Here is a 13,295-nt window from a genome sequence, read left to right on the forward strand (position 1 = left end):
ATATCGAGGGCCAGTGTTCTAGTGATTATATTATATTATGAATGAGGTAAAAATATACCAGGAGACCTGAGTAACTTCCTTTTATGTATATGTTTTAACAACCCCTACTGATAGAACTGTATTACATTTGAATGGGAGATTGAAAGAGAATTTGTCACAATCAAGGGAAAAAATGTAAATGAGAAAGTAGTAGAGAAAAAAAAGATTGCAAGATAGGGATGAGGGGGGTAATAAAAAAAAATGCCAAAATAGTGAGTTGACATAAAATGTAAACAGAGATGAAGACCAAAGAACAAGAAGGTAATGAGAAGGAAAGAGGGATATGTGGATGACAGACAGTAATATTTTGCCTCATTTACAAACAGGCACCCGTGGGTCTCTGCTAGCTTTTAATAATTTGCTTCATAATAAGTCTTGACTGATATTCCTAATGGTACCAAACTATCAGTAACATTTGTACATTGGGTACATTTTTCACTATCAAGCACTTGTTGAGGGATGTACTGAGCTATTAAACACGATTCCAAGGTACTTCTGCTAGAAAAAAGGATTCAATTTTGAACTAAAAATAATAATGCTAACATGCCTAAGAGTTTGCATTGCTACACAGGACCACATAATAAGATATCATGTACACACAACAATGATTTCTTGTCTGTTATACCAGGAGACTTCTTTACAAGCAGCATTGAATGGGTATTTAATGCGTAAAACATCAGCAGCTCTAGCAAATGTAATGTCATAGCAATTTTTATTTTCCTCAGTGCCCTCGTTTTGTAGGCTTTTTTTCTTCTTTTTTCTACATTAACTGTAGTCTAAGATTCCTATGGTCAGTAACAAAAATGATCTGTCCCCCTGTGGTGTAGAATCAATATCTGCACTAGGTAACAAACTTGTCACAAAAAGAGCAGGATCAGTGAATCATATAGCAGTACAATTGACATTATTGTCATGCACATCAGGAACAAATGCACAATGTTAGAATTGTAACAAACGACTTGTTACATACAACTGGAATCATCTAAATCCATAATTTGCCATTGGCCATATGGATACTAAAGCACATATAAGGCTAGAATATAAGTGAAGCTCAAAAATAGCAGCATTATTAATTGTGCATCTATTTTTGCAGTCATATTACAGGTGGAAAGTTTATTTTATATCGCTCGAGTGACAGTCTAGGGCAAGCTAACATCTGCATTTTAGATATTGTGGGTGCTCAGATATTAGACTACTATGCAAGAGCACAATAAAATTCCTATTGGATATCATTGAAGTTCAAGCCGATGTTGCGCTAAGCCAATGATATGCACGTTGTAGGGTTCTTCATGTAATTCTGTGCTTTACTATTGATAATAACGGTTTACTTCAGGTCCAAAAGAGTTCTAAATTTTACAGCGGGGTTTGGATTGTACCCTAGCCCAGCACTCCACTTGTAAAACAAGCACAATGAGCAAGCTATTAGAGCTCCCTGTGCTATCTATTAAAAGCATATAACACACACACGACAAAGTTTCAACCACATTAAAATGCTTTGGTTAAAACATTTATCCATTTATAATGCCAGATATTATTTTCATGAGATAATGACTCATGTGCTATTGGTTGAGCTCCACTTGTAATATAGCTGATCATAAAATGTAAATTGACAGAAAATCTCTGATTTTATGAGGTTGTAATGCCCATGAGTTTCCTTACTAATTAGCTGTTGGTTACTCTTTAATCCCTGAAGGAGATTATTGATGTTTTAGTCCTGCAAATGATCACTTCCCTAAACTGTGTTTGCTGTGGTACCTTCCTTTTAAGTAAATTTGCTCCATTACTTTTACAAATTTGGAGGGATTTGCTTCAGCTGGTTGTTAATTATTCTAGTTATACTTTATTTTACTTTGTGTTTACCTCTTTCAAACGTTTTAAACATGTAGTCAAAGTTGCACACCTGGGCTTCATAGGAAGAAATGGACAGTGATTGAAGCATATTTATGTATGTCTACGTCAGATAGGCTCACCTGCTGCAACTTTGTTTAGTGTGGTAAAGAAGTTCAACTTTCACTTTACAGGGCTGGACAACACTAAGATTAGCGTTCAATCTGGTATTACAAGTCCATGACAAAACAGAATTACTAGAGAATGTTTAGTGTGGCCCATATCCCTTTAGAGTGCCCTATACTTTCAAAGGATACCGCAGTCACTCTTAACATAATTTATATTACAAGTTGTGCATGTGTATATGTTTGTATGTGTGTATGTGCACACATACATATATACTGTATAAACGCATACATACACATACTGTATATACACATGTAGACATACACACAAAGAAATACATACACACACATTCCAGCCCTTCCTATTCAATCATCTTATCATATAACATATACATTTTAAACAAAGTGAATGTTTTATTGTTTTGTTTAAATAAATACTTTAAATACCTTTGTTCTTCACTTCGAAGAAAATGTTGTTCTTATTTTTAAATATCTATCTAAATATATCTATACATATCCATTTAGACATATAGCTATGGATATATTTTAGATAGATTGATATATATTAAAAAATAAAATAACATTTTCTTCTAAGTGAAAAACAACATGTATGTATTAAACTATTTTTTAACAAACCTTTGCCCTTAGTGCAGTTGGTCTAGCGCACGCTACAAAACCCTCTTCTGAAAAACAGAAGAGGGTTTTGTTGTGCACCCCATTCAAGTCTATAGAGAAAGGGGTTTTAGTTCTGCAACAATATCCAGATGTTAGCGCACCTGAGTCTTTTGCACACAAACTTTTTACTTTTAACTTGCAATGCAAGAGCAAGAATAGGAGTGCCATTAATTTAACTTGTGTGGTGTTAGTGCTCAATAGCACTAATATTTTTGTGCTCCACTTGTAATCTAGTCAATTCAAAATGCAGCAGCAACACTGAAGTGAATTAATATGCAAGACACGTCCTACATTGGGCGTCAGTTAATGAACAAGGACATGCCTGGCATGTCCGCAGGGGTTTTAAGCACTGGAAGCGATTGTGATTGCTTCCAGATGATTTAAGGGTATTGATTTTTTCAGGCAACAGATGCAGAGGGAGTTCATCGCTGCAGATGAGTTTTGGATCCGGGAGTGCCGGCAGAGGGAGCGTGCGTGCATGAGGGTTCGTGGCGCATGCGTGCCCGACCGCTTCTGTGATGGATCTTCATGGAGAGTGAGGGAAGGAGGGTGAGGGAGGTGGGAAATAAGAGTTTTTGGGAAGGGATCTGGGAGGGGGGTGGGGAGTGTATTGAGGGGGGCAGCTACACTATAGAAAAATTGTGTATTTAATTTAAAAAAAAAATAACATTTTGTAGCAAACTGGGTACTGGCAGACAGCTGCCAGTACCCAAGATGGTGACAAATAGGTAGAGGGGGAGTGTTAGAGAGCTGGGAGGTTGGGGACTTAAGGGGATCCTACACTGCAGAATATATATGATTTAAAAAAAAAAAAAAAAAAAAAAAAGCCTTTTATTTTAGTACTGGCAGACTTTCTGACAGTATGCAAGATGTCGGTGGCAATTGTGGGGTGGGGGAAGGAAGGGAGCTGTTTGAGGGGGATCAGGGGGTGGGATGTGTCAGGTGGGAGGCTGATCTCTACACTAACGTTAAAATTAACCCTACAAGCTACCTAATTAACCCCTTCCCTGCTTGGCATAATACAAGTGTGGTGAACAAAGGGAATCCCAAAGAAGCATTTACAACCATTTGTGCCATGATTGCACTAAATGTTTGTAAATAATTTCAGTGAGAAACCTAAAATTGTGAAAATGTTAACAATTTTTTTATTTGATCACATTTGGCGGTGAAATGGTGGCATGAAATATACCAAAATGGGCCTAGATTAATACTTTGGGTTGTCTACTAAAACAAAATCTATACATGTGAAGGGATATTCAGGGATTCCTGGCAGATACAATGTAACTAGCGCTAATTTTGAAAAAAAAAAAATGGTTTGGAAATAGCAAAGTGCTACTTGTATTTATTGCCCTATAACTTGCAAAAAAAGCAAAGAACATGTAAACATTGGGTATTTCTAAACTCAGGACAAAATTTTGAAACTATTTAGCATGGGTGGTTTTTGGTGGTTGTAGATGTGTAACAGATTTTGGGGGTCAAAGTTTGAAAAATTGTGTTTTTTTTTCATTTATTTTTTTTTCATTTTTTAATCATATTTTATAATTTTTTTATAGTAATGAAAATAATGGTATCTTTAAAAAGTTAATTTAATTGCGAGAAAAACGGTATATAATATGTGTGGGTACAGTAAAGGAGTAAGAGGAAAATTACAACTAGGCACAAACACCACAGAAATGTAAAAATAGCCCTGGTCCCAAATGGTCAGAAAATTGAAAAGTGCTGTGGTCACTAAGGGGTTAAAATGGTATGCTCTATCTGAATTAATAAATATTTTTTTAGTTTCATGTCCCTTGCCTTCTACAGTACCTTGTCATGGCTTCCCCTTGCCTGACACCTGTTTAACAGGAGATCACAAATACTCACCGCCACAAATACAGGAAAAAAATTAGATACACTAAGCAATGAGACTGGTAATGACAATATTATTAAAGGGACATGAAACGTCAAATTTTTATTTCATGATTCAGAAAGAGCATACGATTTTCACATCCCTTTAAACTATGTATAGAAGGAATCAAATGGGCAGATTTATTAGACAGATACAGGAGCCAAAAAGCTTATTATTAAACTAAGCACAAAAGGAATCACACTGAGACAGATTTAATAGACAGGGACAGGAAGCCAAAAAAGGGACTGCCCAGGGAAATACAGGACAGTTGCCAACTATTCTATATGAATAACTCTCCTGTATGGGTTCATCGCATTTTCAAGTATTAAATCTCTGGAATGATTTACTGTACTTTATATGCAAAATTATTTGAAATGCAGTGCTTAATTATTGATATGTGCAATGCATACAATAAAAAAAATACTTTTAGTTCACTTTAAACCCAAATTGAGCCAATAACATGTTGCACAGAATACCAATGAACACCTTTGATAAATCTTTTTATTAAAAACTTTATTTAGCACTGATGAAATATTATCTAAATGAGTGACATAGACTGCTGGAGTTCATTGTCCTGTTAACAAACAAACCTGTTATATCTCATGTTATTTAAAGGGACAGTCTAGGCCAAAATAAACTTTCATGATTCAGGTAGAGCATGTAATTTTAAACAATTTTCCAATTTACTTTTATCACCAATTTTGCTTTGTTCTCTAGGTATTCTTAGTTGAAAGCTTAACCTAGGAGGTTCCTATGCTAATTTCTTAGACCTTGAAGGCCACCTCTTTTCAGAATGCATTTTAACAGTTTTTCACCACTAGAGGGTGTTAGTTCATGTATTTCATATAGATAACACTGTGCTCGTGCAAGTGAAGTTATCTGGGAGCAGGCACTGATTGGCTAAACTGCAATTCTGTCAAAAGAACTGAAATAAAGGGGCAGTTTGCAGAGGCTTGGATACAAGATAATCACAGAGGTTAAAAGTATATAAATATAACTGTGTTGGTTATGCAAAACTGGGGAATGGGTAATAAAGGGATTATCTATCTTTTAAAACAATAAAAATGCTGGTGTAGACTATGCCTTTAACTAGAACTACTAAGATTCCTCTTTTTGACAAGTAAGTGGAACATTTGTTATCACTGGATCAAAGGGTCACAAACACAGTATTTTATCGATTCATAATGAAGCACAGAATGCTTTAAACAGGCAAGCAACAGGGGCCCTATTCCAAGCCCTACATGAGGTTAATGTGATACTTTGTGCAACTCTATGTTTGCATATTAATCAGGCTTGTTAAATAAATGTGCTGTAACTGTGTATATTGCACATACTGTGCAGTCATCCTAAAATCTATCTGAAAATAAACTTATAATTATGATGGCACTTCATGGTGAAATAACCTTAATAAAAGCATTATCCAGCAGGAAATGTTGTCTTGAACCTTTCTATCAGCTGCGGTTTGCTTGTCTCTATTTAAAGGAGCAGATAACTCCAGTATTATTAATAGAATGCCTTTCTAGATACACAGCTGAAATAAGAGGGGTGTTTTCTAGATGTAATATCTTATGTTTAGGGTTATGCAAGGTTTAAAATAACAGAGATAAATGTTAATTATTACAATATTCTTTATTTGTATTATTCAAGAAAAAATAAAATAAATATAAATACATATATATGTGTATATATATATATATATATATATATATATATGTATATATATATATATATATATATATATATATATATATATATATATATATATATATATATATATATATATATATATCGCATATATATCATATATATACACATACACACAAAATGGCTACTAGTTTCTATGCAGCAATCCCTAGGGCTTGTGAGAAAGTCAAGCGGTTGCCAAGAATTCAATCTTGATCTAAACTTATTGTAGTAACTTCATCTATCTTTTCTCCAGATTTGATTGTGAGCATTTGTCAATTAACATCTGTTGTGTAAAGCAGTGTTTTTCAACCAGTGTGCTGTGGCACACTAGTGTGCCGTGAGAGATCCTCAGGTGTGCCACGGCAGACTGACAACAGTGTGACATATTTTTTAAACTTTGCTTGTTTTTTACTCCCAGTGCAGGGGTAGTTTGTAGGAGGCATGGCATAACAGCAAAATACATACAGTATGTGTGTGTTTGTGTGTATGTGTATATATATATATATATATATGCTGTATTAGGCTACAATGTGTGATTTTTTTTTAAATTTTGGGATGGTGGTGTGCCACAGGATTTTTTCATGTAAAAAAGTGTGCCACGGCAAAAAAAAGGTTAAAAATCACTGGTGTAAAGTGCCCAATACATGATAAGAGATTTTATTTTAACCTACTGTAACACCAAGCATGTAGAATTTATAAAAAAAAGACTGTGTTGTCCTTGACTAGCTGTCATATCTCGCTATTGTGTTGAAGATTTTTTTCCACTTTGTTTTCTGTATCTGTTAGAGAGGGCTATGTTGAGAGCGATTCAACTTACATGAATTTATTTTGTAACATTATCATTGCTTATAACCTTCACAGTAAAGTTCATTCTATGTGTTGAGAGGTGAAGGGTTAAGACATAGATGCTTCTCAATTGTTTATAATAAAGAGTCACGCACAGCTTGTGAATTTGACGATTGATGGGTACAAATTTCTTTGAACTGAAGAATTTTTGTAAACAGGTTTATATCAAATCAGAACCAGTAAAACATTGCCCCAAACAAACCCAACCAAAACATGCCAAAAACCTGCCCATATTCCTGGATCATTTTTGCCACACCCCTAGGTAACCCTTGGTACTCAGACAATGCCCTCTGTTGTGTATGTGTAATGTATGTTGTATGATGTGTGTTCACTGCTATGTTTGTGTGTATGTGTACATGTTGTATATGTTATATGTGTGTATGATATCTATTTACTGTTATGTTTGTATTATTTGTGTGTATGTGTGCATGTTGTGTGTGTTGTCTGGTATGTGTGTGTGTGTATAAGATGTATTCACTGCTATGTTTGTATTATTTGTTTATATGTGTGTCTGTTGAATATGTTATATGTGTGTTGTCTGGTGTAGGTATGATGTGTGTTCACTGTTATGTATGTATTATTTGTGTGTATGAGTGCCTGTTGTATGCATTATATCTATGTCGTCTGGTGTGTGTATGTATGTATGATGTATGTTTACTGTTATGTTTGTATTATTTGTGTGTATGTGTGCCTCTTGTATGAGTTATATGTGTGTTGTCTAGTGTATATGTGTATGCATGGTGTGTCTTCACTGTTGTGTTTGTATTATCTGTGTGTATGTGTGCATATTGTATGCATTATATATGTGTTGTCTGGTATTTGTGTGTATGTATGATATGTATTCACTGTTATGTTTGTATTATTTATGTATATGTGTGCCATGAATATGTTATATGTGTGTTATCTGGTGTATGTATGATGTGTGTTCACTGTTATGTTTGTATTATTTGTGTGTATGTGTGCATGTTGTATGCATTATATGTGTGTTGTGTGGTGTTTGTGTGTATGTATGATGTGTGTTTACTGTTATGTATGTATTATTTGTATGTATGTGTGCCTTTTGTATACATTATATTGATGTTGTCTGGTGTGTGTGTATGTATGATGTGTGTTCACTGTTATGTTTGTATTATTTGTGTGCATGTGTGCCTCTTGTATGAGTTATATGTGTGTTGTCTGGAGTATGTGTGTATGCATGGTGTGTGTTCACTGTTGTGTTTGTATTATCTGTGTGTATGTGTGCATGTTGTATGCGTTATATGTGTGTTGTCTGGTGTGTGTATGTATTATGTGTGTTCACTCTTAAGTTTGTATATTGTGTGTATGTTGTATATGTTATATGTGTGTTTGGTGTTTGTGTTTTATAATGTGTGTTCACCGTTATGTTTGTATTAACTGTATGTTTGTGTGCATGTTTTATGCGTTATATTCATGTTGTCTGGTGTGTTTGTATGTATGATGTGTTCTGGTGTGTTGTATGCGTTATATGTGTGTTGTCTGGTGTGTGTATGTATTATGTGTGTTCACTCTTAAGTTTGTATATTGTGTGTATGTTGTATATGTTATATGTGTGTTTGGTGTTTGTGTTTTATAATGTGTGTTCACTGTTATGCTTGTATTATTTGTGTGTATGTGTGCATGTTGTATACATTATATGTGTGTTGTCGGGTGTGTGTATGATGTGTGTTCATGGTTACATTTGTATTATTTGTGTGTATGTGTGCATGTTATATACAATATATGCATGTTGTCTGGTGTGTATGTTTGTATGATGTGTGTTCACTGTTATGTTTGTATTATTTGTGTGTATGTGTGCCGAATTTATACATTATATTTGTGTTATTTAGTGTGTGTGTGTGTATGTATGATGTGTGTTCACTTTTATGTTTGTATCATTTGTGTGTTTGTGTGCCTGTTGTATGCGTTATATGTGTGTTGTGTGTTGTCTGGTGTGTGTGTGTGTGTATGATGTGTGTTCACTGTTATGTTTGTATTATTTCTGTTTATGTGCGCATGTTATATATGTTATTTATGTTATATGTGAGTTGTCTGGTGTGTGTCAAGTGTAAAGAACCAGAATGGGTAAAGACTATTACATAAAAGTTTAGATTAGGAGTCCGAGAAATACACACACTCAAAGGGGTTAAACATTAAGGGCTAGATTACAAGTTGAGCTCTAATTTATTGTGCACCCTCAAACAGGCAAATTTCCAGTCTTACCTTCTGTTTCTCTTCTCTCTCCACACGTAAACATTTAAAAACAAATTTGCTAAAAAATACATTATTTGCCATTATACTGCAGGGCAAAATACTGTAATTCCTCGGTCATGAGTATTACAGTCTAAATACCAAAAAATCTATATTTTATATAATAATTTCTTGATCAGTATTGTAGAGAACAAACAGAGCTTTTAGAATTGAGCTCTAATCAGGTGCGGTTATATGCATTAATAGGGGCGGAGCTACCATTGGTGCAGAAGCTGCAGTGGCACCAGTGCCCAAGTGCTGGGGGGCCCATAGAAGCCAATCCAGGTGTGTGCAGAAGGTGTACAATGCTAATGCAGAGGAGCCTTTTATAAGTGCAGGTTGATAATGTATCTATCTATCTACCTATCTTATTGCTATTGATTACTAATAAGTTACCTTTCAGGGTCCCAACATTTTTTTGCAGTAAATGTATGGTATCAACAATGCTCAAGCATGAATTATCTAATTACATTTTAATTTAAACATTTTATTTTATACTACTTTCTGTACACACACATATATATATATATATATATATATATATATATATATATATATATATATATATATATATACATACACATATACACACAGACTCCTCTTTAATATGCATAACAGATGTTGAGTACAATATATATTAATTATCTCATACTTGCTTTTGATTTAAGCATTTATAGGTAGAAATGTATTTAAAAATAGATGGATACTCTTGACAATTATATTGTATTCTATCTTTAGGAACTGCAGTTATGTCCATGGTGGCATTTGATGCCGATGACCCAACCACCGACAATGCTGTGCTCCGCTACAATATTCTCAAGCAAACTCCTGACAAACCTTCCCCAAACATGTTTTATATTGATCCAGAAAAGGGAGATATTGTCACTGTGGTGTCTCCAGCCTTACTGGACAGAGAGGTAAGTAACATTTATCTTTTTTTATGTCTATGGAAATTGATGGTTTTTAATAAAAAAGTAAATTTGTCTATTGTCAGTTGACAGTTGCATTATACCCCCACCCTACAAACAGCACTTTTTCTAATATACTGAGTTGTCATTCTCTGCAACAAACATTTAAAATTGTTGTGGTATAAGCACTTTTAAAATGGGTTCAGTCATCTAAAGACATATTTGCTGTAGACATAACACTCTCATAGGAGCCGATTTATGTAGCTGCTTCTTAACTCATCTGCCACCTTTGAGGCGGCGGACCGCAATCATCCAGATCAGATACGATTGGATGATTGACACCCCCTGATAGCGGGCTGCATTGCACAAGCATTTCACACAAAATGCTTGTGCAATGATAAATGCTGACAGCATATGCTGTCTGCATTTATCTGTGTCGGGAGGACATGATCCGATTATATCTGGAGGATTATGTCCGCCTGCTTCTTCATAAATCAGTCCCATAGTCTCTCATATTCTCATTGGAATAAAAGATGTCAATGAGTGTTTAGATATAATAGAGTGTGAGTTTTTTTTTTTTTTTTTTATTTGAAGCCATTTGCTCTTAAACAAGGGATTACACTTCAACAAAGTTGGAAACTAGAAAACAGGTATTTGGTTAGTTCAAAGGACATTAATATACCCAATTAATATCTGATTTAGACCTAGATTACAAGTGGAGTGCTGTTGATAGCATAGGGTGAACTATCTATATAGCTGGTCCAACATTTAAAGTATTTCTTAAGGAAACTTCAGCTTTAACGCAGTTTCCCTAGTGCACCTTCAGGTTAGCAAGCAAGAGAAAGGCAGAAAAGGCTTTTGTAATGTGCCCCATAGAAGTCCTGGGGGAAAGGTAGTAATAGAAGACGAACATTCTATCTGAACTTCAGGGGTGAGATTACATATGCTGTGCAGGCTTTAGCGTAGCTGCTGAAACCTGCGCTGCCCGTAATTTCACCTTACACATCGGGGTATCACATATACTGCGCCGGCAGTTCATAAAGTGCCGTAAGTTGGATAAACTAGCAATGTCCAGAAATGTGCGTAAATACAAATTTTTGGGGTTGCCAGTGACTTACAACACTTTAGAAACTGCTGGCGCCTAAGAAAATAATAAAAAATACCAAATCTACCATTAAAGTCTAACCCGCCTCCCAAAAATTAACCCGACACATAAAACCCCTATATTTGCCATCAAACCCACATCAGAACTAATAATAAAAGTATTAACCCCAACCCGACAACCCCCCACCATACAACGCAATATGCCTAATTAAACTATTAACCCCCAATCCGCCATTCACCCACATCCCGATATACCTAGTAAAAGTATTAACTCCTAAATCCGCCAACACCAACATCGCAAACGGCCTAATAAATGTATTAACACCTAATCCGCCATTAACCCACATCACAAAGTCCCCTATTAAAACTATAAATCCGAATCTACCATTAACCCACATTGCAATAAACTTTATACATCTATTAACCCCTAATCTGCCAAACCCACACAACGCAATAATCCTAATAAAACTATTAACCCCTTATCCACTATTAACCCACAATGCAATAAACCTAATAAAACTATTACCCCTAATCCGCCAAACCAACACAACGCAATAATTCTAATAAATTTATTAACCCCCAATCCGCCAAACCTGCACGACGCAAATACCTAATTAAATTACTAAAACCCCTAACCTAACACCCATAAATTAACCCCAATTACCTAAATTAAAAATACAAAGTAACAATTAAAATAAAAAAAGATAACATTACTAATATTACAAAAAAAATTAAACCTAATCCCTATGAAAATAAAAATGCCCCTTCAAAATAAAAACACCCCCTAATCTAATACTAAACTACCAATAGCCCTTAAAAGGGCTGAAATCCTATTGGCTGATTTGAACAGCCAAGAGGATTTCAGTAGCTCTCATCCTATTGGCTGATTTGAATTTAAAGAATCAAATCAGCCAATAGGAATGCAAGGGATGCCATATTTAAATGCGTACCTTGAATTCACAATTTAGTGTACGGCGGCGATCATACAAAGAGGATCCTCCATGCTCCATGGCTCTGTGGTCGCCGGTCCTGCTCTGCGTTCATCTCCGCGCCGGCTTGTTCCTGGGTGAAGAAGGAAGTGGTCCCCCCTTGGAAGAACTGGACTTCAGGAACGGTGAGTATTTTTAGATTATGGATTTATTGGGCACTCTTAAAAGAGCTGAATGCCCTTTTAAGGGCAATGCCCATACAAATGCCCCTTTAGGGGCAATGGGTATTTAGGATTTTTTAGTGTTAGGTTTTTTTATTTGGGGGGGGGGTTGGTGGGGGGGGGTTACTGTTAGAGGGGGGACCTAGTATTTTTAAGGTAAAAGAGCTGTTTAACTTAGGGCAATGCCATACAAAAGGCCCCTTTAATGGCTATTGGTAGTTTAGTATTAGATTAGGGGGTGTTTTATTTGGGGAGGGGCTTTTTTATTTTCATATGGATTAGGTTTATTTTTTATAACTTGGTTTATTATTTTACGTACTGTTTATTTTAATTGTAATTTTTTTTTTTTTTAATCAATCGGATTGAACTTGAATCTGATTGGCTGATTCAATCAGCCAATCAGATTTTTCTAACTTAATTCCGATTGGCTGATAGAATCCTATCAGCCAATCGGAATTCGGCGGACGCCATCTTGGATGACGTCATTTAAAGGTACCTCATTCGTAGTACAGCAGTCGGCCGGGATGGATGCTCCGCGGCGGCGGAGCGAAGAAAGAAGATTGAAGATGCCGCCGGAAGAATGAAGACTTTGCTGCCGCTTGGAGGAAGACGTCGCCGGAGGAAGAATTCTTCTTTGCCGCTTGGAGGAAGACATCGCCGGAGGAAGAATTCTTCTTTGCCGCATGGAGGAAGACATCGCCCGGATCGGATCAGGAGTTCGGCCCGGTGTGGTGAAGACAAGGTAGGGAGATCTTCAGGGGGGTAGTCTTAGGCTTTTTTAAGGGGGGTTTGGGTGGTTT

General features: G+C 35.7%; 1 protein-coding gene across 1 annotated transcript in view; it reads left to right on the plus strand.

The window, feature by feature from the left end:
• The window catches only part of CDH13 (cadherin 13), a 1,791,933-nt gene that overhangs the window by 1,067,401 nt on the left and 711,237 nt on the right, over nt 1–13,295 (plus strand). The window contains exon 7 of the mRNA XM_053700758.1: nt 10,072–10,250. Coding sequence (XP_053556733.1) covers nt 10,072–10,250 — 179 coding nt within the window. The remainder of the gene's footprint in view (nt 1–10,071; nt 10,251–13,295) is intronic.

This window comes from Bombina bombina, chromosome 1 (assembly GCF_027579735.1).
Source record: "Bombina bombina isolate aBomBom1 chromosome 1, aBomBom1.pri, whole genome shotgun sequence".
In the NCBI taxonomy this organism is placed as follows: Eukaryota; Metazoa; Chordata; class Amphibia; order Anura; family Bombinatoridae; genus Bombina; species Bombina bombina.